Consider the following 7,583-nt stretch of genomic DNA (forward strand, 5'->3'; position numbering starts at 1 on the left):
TAATTACATCTTATTTTTAGCTTTAAAGAATTCAAAATATACACGTACGAAATCAAAACCAGTCAATTGAAATTTAATATTTAAAGCATACACAGATCTCAATTTTATGTTACACTTTGAAATTTTGTTGATCGCATATTAAATTTCTAATTGTTGGGTGATGTATCATCACAACCTTGAAGTAGTTATTATTTTACAGCAAAAAAGAAGATGAAAAAAAGTTGAAGCCCCTTTCTCTCTCTCTCTATACCATCAGCTTATATTATCTTACAAGGTATAGAGTGTTTCATAATGCTAATGTAGGGTTTTTTATTCTTTGAATACGGAGAGGAGAGCAATTATCACTTCAGTAGTGATTCTAACAGTGGTAGTGGAACTTTTGGACATAGTTGAGGAAAATTATACATATGTATTTTAATAAAGGTGTTTTTTTATTTAAAAAAAACATTGTAATTTCAAAAAAAGGTACAATTAAATATAAAAATTAAATATTAAAAAATTACAAATATATTCTTCACTTCTAAGGTAAAAGTACCGATTATGGAACGGTTTTAAGGAGACCTAAAATTATTGTTCAAATGACATTATTAAAAGTGCTGATATTACAATGTGTTATATATATTTCGATGGGCCGTAGTTTGCAGATTAATTTGCGACGTTAAATATGCAAATTCGTTAGAAAGTAAAATTACGGTAAATAAAATACTGAGTTGATGTCTTGTACCTATTATTGAACGCCATTTTTATGGTGTGCCCCGGTGTTCCATAATTAATGTACCTATTTTGGAACGGATTAATAATTACAGATAATTATAATAAGTAACTAAATTTGTCCAAATAAACGTTCACTACATTAAATTGTAAACTCGAAATATAACAAATTTTAAATATTTGATTAAAATAATAACAATTTTTAAATGCCTATTAAAAATAAAATAATAAAATTGAATTTTTAGAAAGGGTTTAACTTGAAACATTACTTTTTTTTATTTTATTTCAAAACATTGTTGAACAAAATACAAATATTATAAAACAAACTAGCATATTAATTTATTTAAACATTTTTATCCACAATTTTGAGTATATAATACTATAATCGTATCACTGAAACGTCGAACATTCTTATTAAAAATTTTAACAGAATTCTTTTCTATAACTTTTCGATCTTAATTTTCTTTGCGATTTCCTTCATTTTTTCTTGCAACTTCTTCTTCTCCTCTGCTATTTTCTTTTTCTCTTCTCTTAACTGTTTATTCTTTAAAATTCGTTCTTGCTTTTCCTTTTTGGCTTGCTCCTTTTTCATTTCTGTATTCCACCACATATCACTGGTTCCAACTGAAGGGAGCTTTGATTTTCCTTTGCCTTCCAATTTAATGCGTTTTTTTTTCGGTAAATACTCAACTGGCAATGTGAAAGCCATAGAAAAGCTTGCTTCGTTTTTATTATCAGTTTTATCTGAAAAATTATCAACTCATTTACAAATTGCATATATATGTTGGAGTCCCACAAAATTAAATTGAAATAACGTACCTGGATTTTGATTTTCTTGATTTTCATCGTCTGTTTGGGTAATGTCTGACTCTTTGTTAACAGTTTTAGTCGATCTTTGAAAATTCTCTTGCAATACAGGATGAGACATTTCGATTGTAGGACTTTGGAATGCTTCATATGACTCTGTAAAAAATAGATGCAATTAACTATGATTATTTATATAATTAAGCAAATTTGTAAAAAAAATTGTACGAACCTCTGTCATTGATTTGTTTTTCTAATTTTGGAAGTTCCGTATTGAAGATTAATGAAGAAGAAATGATAGTCGGGTTAGCATTTACTTCTAAAGTACTGTCAATATTTTCTGAAACAAAATTATTAGGAATGAATAAATTTAAGTATAGAAATAGGTGAATTTTCTAGCATATTGTACAAACCTTTATCGTTGATTTGATTTTCCAAATGTAGAGGCATTGATTCGTCAGAGTTAACAGATGCAACATTATTAACATTTAGATAAGTTTCATTAGTCAACGGAACCTCTATTTCTTCAATATTCTCATTCGTGACATTGTTCGGCTCCAAAATTATACTACTTAAACTGCTATCTTTTAAAATATTATTTAATTCCACATCTTCAATATTATTATCTACTTCTAATATTATGACATCATTGCTTTTATTCTTACAACTTTCTACACTCACATTTGGAGGTAACGGGTCATGTAATACAATAACTTTGTGATTGTTAAAACACTGAATATTCTTAATTGTAGGATTAGTTTTCACTATTTTATCTAAAGGTGTAAAAAAGAACCATATCGTTATTTAAAATAAATCAAGATAATAAAAATCAATTTGTATATATAGTCTAAATATTTTTAAATATAGTTTTAAATTGATTTGTATATATTATTCTAATTTTATGGAATTGTAAAAATTTAATATTAGATAATCATAAATGTATAATGATTACTAGCACTGGTCGCCTGTTTTTGCTTGAACCAATAATTGAATAATCCAATATTCTCCACGTCTCTGGTCCAGAATCCAATTTGCTCTGCTTCTCGAAAGGCTTGTAGTAATTCGTGTGGTAGATTTTGTTCCAAGTTCTGCATATGTTGTGATTTGGTTTCAGTCTGCGCAACTGTAACTGCCTGTTGACTTTCAGGTTCATCTTCTTGCTTCTTCACTTTTTTCTTTTTTTTTTTGTTTAGAATATTATATTCTATTGCATTAGGATTAAATGGCATCAAACCGGCAGCTTGAAATCCACCTTGAATAATTTTTTTCTCATTTGTAAAACAAGCCAAAGTTTCGGCTAAAACCTTAGAAACGTGCTCCTTTTTTAGTCTCGACTGATTGTTCTCAGCTTTCCATTTTAAAACTGTTTTACGCCACAAATCTTTGAAGGGATGAAACAGAGCAATATCCAATGGTTGCAGGATGTGAGTCGCATTGGGAAAAAGAGCAATTAACTCTATTCGATTTTCTCGGCAAAATTTCACTAGTGGAATAGTCACGTGTGAAGAATGTCCATCTAGATAAATAATCACAGGAAATTCAATGTTTTCTTTCAATAGCCAAGGATAAAAGATATTAGCTATATATTCATAGAAAGTTTCTGTCGTCATCCAGCCATTCTCCGAAATTCCGATACCCCAATCAACTGGACAATTCTTCGAAATGCTCTTTGGAACACTATCTTTGTATTTGAACATGAGCATAGGAGGAGCACGTGATCCATCAGCACTGTACATGAAAAGAGCAGTGACGCTCTCTTTCTCAAAACCATCTACAATTTTATATGCTGATCTTGCTCCTATTTCAGTCAGTACTTTTTCTGACTTGGGTATCAATTGCATGTTGGTTTCATCGCAGTTGAAAACCCTGGATGGCTGAATGTCGATTAAACCTTTTTTTCTTAAATATTCCTCAATCTCTCTAAACCAATCACGTAGATCCTCCTCTGTTACAGAAGCACGAGTTAAGGTAAGATGCTGGGGTGTCCTTAAACTTATATTGTTATGACGTTTGCGAAAGCTTTCATACCATCGACGACCAGGCCTCCTATTAGTAAAAGGAGTTTTCTTATCAAGCAAAGTCACATATTTTCGCACTGCGTCCAGGAGCTCAGTTTTTGATATTGGATATCCTCGCTCGGCTCGATACAATATCCATTGAACGATATCACTCTCTTCATTAGGCGATAAGACTGTCGGAGGTCCACTTTTTTTGCTGGCTTGGTCCTGATTTTTCATAGCTCTGTGTATCGAGGTAACAGGTACACCATATTTATTAGATGTTTTCCGGTATGACATTCCTTTCTCAACATCAAGTACAGCCTTTTTTAAGTCTTCAGGTGCATATTGAATTCTTTTTACTTTTTTCTTAGAAACATTTCTCTTTGAACCAGTTTTTTCAGAAATTTTGATAACTTTGCTTTTTACTCCAAATTTAACCTCACTTTTCACAGTACTCTTGACTTTTTTAACACTATTACATTTTTTCTTCTTCTTTTCAGTTTTTGCAGGCATTGTAAATCTATAATTAAATTATAAACATAAAAATTATCTTTACTCGTAGTACATTTTATAGGTTAGTTTTTCGGTTTGCTTGAAAATTACAATTATGAATATAAATTATATACTTACTTTTCTCTAACATGTAAATACTATAATATGTAAACACTGCATAAAATTTAGTAAAATTTTTACACCCAAAACATAAAAAATTCTCCAGAAATCAGTGTCCGAGGTCTTTTTCGTCACGTGTTTCATCCATGGGTACATGAGGTAGACATAGGTACGTGGAAATGGAACACGTCTTTGCCTCGTTCCATAAATACGTACTATAGCGAATATTGTGTATCTATTATGAAACAGCTATATATTTAAAAAAAATCTATTTCAGATTGATAATAACAAAAAATAAATCAAATCTATAACATGTAAATTACCAATTAAGTCTTATATGGGTCGTAAAATCGTTTTAATTAAGAAGTAAAAATGAACTATGTAAATTGTAATTATCACCCCCCACTCACAACTTAATGTTAAATTTTACGGATTTTTAAGCGCGCTACACTCAACGTATTTTTTAAAAGAATTGTTATCATATAACAGTATTATTGCTTGTGTATTCTTATATATAATTATCTGTAAATATCTATACAATTTTTACATTTGCTTATTTGCATGGTGATTATACTATTTTTCGTTATGTTTTATACCGTTCCATGAAGGGGTCACGATTAAGAGAGTGTTCCATAATAGGTACTTTTACCTTAATTGGAGGTCACCCTTCCTCATTATTAGGGTCCTCGTGTTGGAGGTTGGGTGACCCCCAAACACCTTCCTGCATCCAACGGATTCCATAAAAATCAAAATTTTCTTGGAAATTAAAAATACGCATCACCTCTTCTTCCCATTGAGCATTCCTGATTACAATTCCCTCACGCAAATGTTTTTTTATGCTCCTTTTCAATAATTTTATCCCTTAAAAAGTATTGTAAGCGGATAATTCAAAAAATAAATATATATTATTTTATTTGTTATAACCAAAAAAATATTATTTAATTTGTCGTAACTTACGGTCTCTGATTTTCTCCAAAAGCTTCTTATCTGGATTTATTCTTTTTAAATACCACAAAAAATCGTACATGTGGGCGTAGATTTGTTCGTACATTTTTTTTTTAAATAGTAATAATCCCTGATACGTTTTCGGTCCAAGTGCACAAACTAGAATGAGCGCACCCATCCACAGCTCCACTATAGGAATTTCATGTAAGATGGGAGACGTCACATGGGTACCCCCAAACTATAAGGTAGTGGGGTATAGTTGAGGTATATTACCTCGTGTTAGAACAATGGACTCGGTCCAGATAAGCGTGAAACGCTATACTCTCTCTCTCTCTCTCTCTCTCTCTCTCCTGGAACGCTCTCCATGGAAGAAGAAGAAAAGACAATTGTATATAGAAAAAATATTTAAAAGATGATTGTAGCCATTTTAGGTCGCGGCGAGCGTGAAACGCTATGCTCAGCCGAATAGCACATCCGAGACCGCTATTCTCTCACTCACTCACTCTCTCTCTCTCTCTTAAAAATTACAGCAGTTCCTAAAGCAATTAAAAAAATATGCCCTGACGTCATCAGAGTGGAGGGACTCATAAGTGGTGGGGGTCAATGCAGTTCCTAAACTTATATCAAAATTGTGACACGTTCGTGAAGCAATTAAAAAATTACTGTGACTTCAGCGGAGTGGGGGAACTCATATGCTAACCAAGTGGGGGGGGGGGGGGGGGGCATGACGTCAGAGGAATGGGGACACCTCGCGCCTCTCGCGACGGGGACCCCCCCCCCCCCCCGCGCGCCGCACCCACCAGCCCCCTCGCCACTTTTCCAGTATCGGCATAGCTACACTACTGATATTAGAAAGATATTCCCTCTTTCAGTTTTTAAGAGTCCTAGTATATTCTCTAAAGCTTTAAGAAATCCAGAAACAAATAGGTACTTTTTACCATTATAATATAAAACTGAAAAATAATTATTTGTGCTAGCTCCTTTAATAAGAGACCGCTTACATTGAGTAACGATCCTTGACCTTTAAATAGTAACGTGAAATAAGAATTTGATTTTACTTGGGCAATTGTTGTAACTTAAAATAAATGTCTCTTTCAATTTAACCCGGTATCATAGCAGGTTTGATTTCGCGTTAGATCTCATAATAAATTGTGAGCACCAACGACAATACGTTATACATTTACTAGAAAGGTTTTTAATTATCGATCCTTGTCAATGCAGCAGAAAATCTAGTACAAATCAAGTATACTGAATATATCGTCAGTGCATTATACAGGTCTTTCAGCAAAATTATAGTTATGATTTTTTAGACTGTTACGTTAGGCGCTGCGTCAGCAAAGCAGTGTGGCTCGAGTGGCTACCAAATATAATTGGGTCAGGAGAGACACTGCTGAATTGCGTTAACAGAGCCGACGATACAATGAAAACGTCGGTCTTCGAGCGGCGAAAGATCGACAATGTCAGGAGGATTCGTGATATTTAAAATAGAAGAGAAAATGCCTCTTCGTTAGAGTTCAGATGTGTGTGACTGGCAATTCTATCTCTAGTTTATCTTACGGTTCGATTTGTTGTATGGTTCGCAGTGGTTGTCGTAAGATGTTGGCTAATTTCTGGACAGCTGTGGTCGTTATAAGATTAGGCAGGTTGTATGGTTGCGGTAGTCGTCGTAAAAGTTTGTCGGTTTAAATCGTATTTGTTTATTTCTAAAGTCGCGTTGATACGAGTTACAATTAATTTAATACTTAAACTACCAGCACTTCGTTGGCCGGGCGAAAAAAAGTGTTGAGCTATCTGCTCCGTAATGTTCGGACGCGACTCCCGGCAGTGAGATGCATACAGGATAACTGAAATTTGGTCGGTCGGTGCGGATTATAAATGCGAAAATTTTGGCGGAGGTGGTACAAGACCTCCTGTTTCTCGCAACACCTTCCAGCCTACGTATCACTAGGTCAGGTCGTTGATCGTCGTCCGAGCATTGACGCACCCAACCGGGAATCTCGGGTGTCAGCATTGAGCAACGATCTCGAGCTTCGTGCTCCGCCAAGTGACCGGAAGTCCCAGTGTCGAAACAGCCAATTCAACACCTTTCTTATAATTTCTTATTTCTAACTATTCTTCTTATTACTAAAATAACCTATACTGGGTTAGAAGTACAGGGAACAGACCCTTACGTTACAAGACACTGCAGATTATATTATAAACACTGCTTCCAATAAAAAATGGTTAGGGTAACTTCATCAACAAAACAAATAAGAATATTGAATGCGATTTTTCTATTTTTAAAACAAAAATACGACATCTGTTTTCTTTAATAAAACGCTTAGCTATTTCAATCGATTTGTAGAAAAATTTCTGCACTACTTAAATTAAACAATTATAAATTATTTGGACTATAAATTGGGAGTAAATATACGTAGAATTTTTAATAATATACTGTGCCAATAATAACTTATTACTTTACTTATAGTTGAAAACAGGAATATTTCTTTTCCTTACAATGACTCCTCACTC

The 7,583-nt window shown here is 33.3% G+C and overlaps 2 protein-coding genes across 2 annotated transcripts; both read right to left on the reverse strand.

The window, feature by feature from the left end:
* Nucleotides 1-1,150: 1,150 nt before the first annotated feature.
* On the reverse strand, nt 1,151-1,965 carry LOC136777879 (DNA ligase 1-like). Its single transcript, XM_066734460.1, has 4 exons — nt 1,929-1,965; nt 1,748-1,855; nt 1,531-1,674; nt 1,151-1,455 (listed from the first exon to the last, which is right to left on the reverse strand). Exons 1-4 carry the CDS (start codon nt 1,963-1,965, stop codon nt 1,151-1,153), a joined length of 594 nt encoding a protein of 197 aa, XP_066590557.1.
* LOC136777847 (uncharacterized) lies at nt 1,639-4,281 on the reverse strand. The gene is made up of 4 exons (XM_066734435.1): nt 4,146-4,281; nt 1,929-4,035; nt 1,748-1,855; nt 1,639-1,674 (listed from the first exon to the last, which is right to left on the reverse strand). The coding sequence occupies exon 2, from the start codon at nt 4,026-4,028 to the stop codon at nt 2,439-2,441; it is 1,590 nt and encodes a 529-aa protein (XP_066590532.1). The 5' UTR covers nt 4,029-4,035; nt 4,146-4,281; the 3' UTR covers nt 1,639-1,674; nt 1,748-1,855; nt 1,929-2,438.
* Nucleotides 4,282-7,583: the final 3,302 nt, after the last annotated feature.

The sequence above is a fragment of the Prorops nasuta genome, unplaced genomic scaffold, assembly GCF_024137725.1.
Source record: "Prorops nasuta isolate Cenicafe-Biocafe unplaced genomic scaffold, Cenicafe_Pnas_1.2 PNAS00012, whole genome shotgun sequence".
NCBI classification, from domain to species: domain Eukaryota; kingdom Metazoa; phylum Arthropoda; class Insecta; order Hymenoptera; family Bethylidae; genus Prorops; species Prorops nasuta.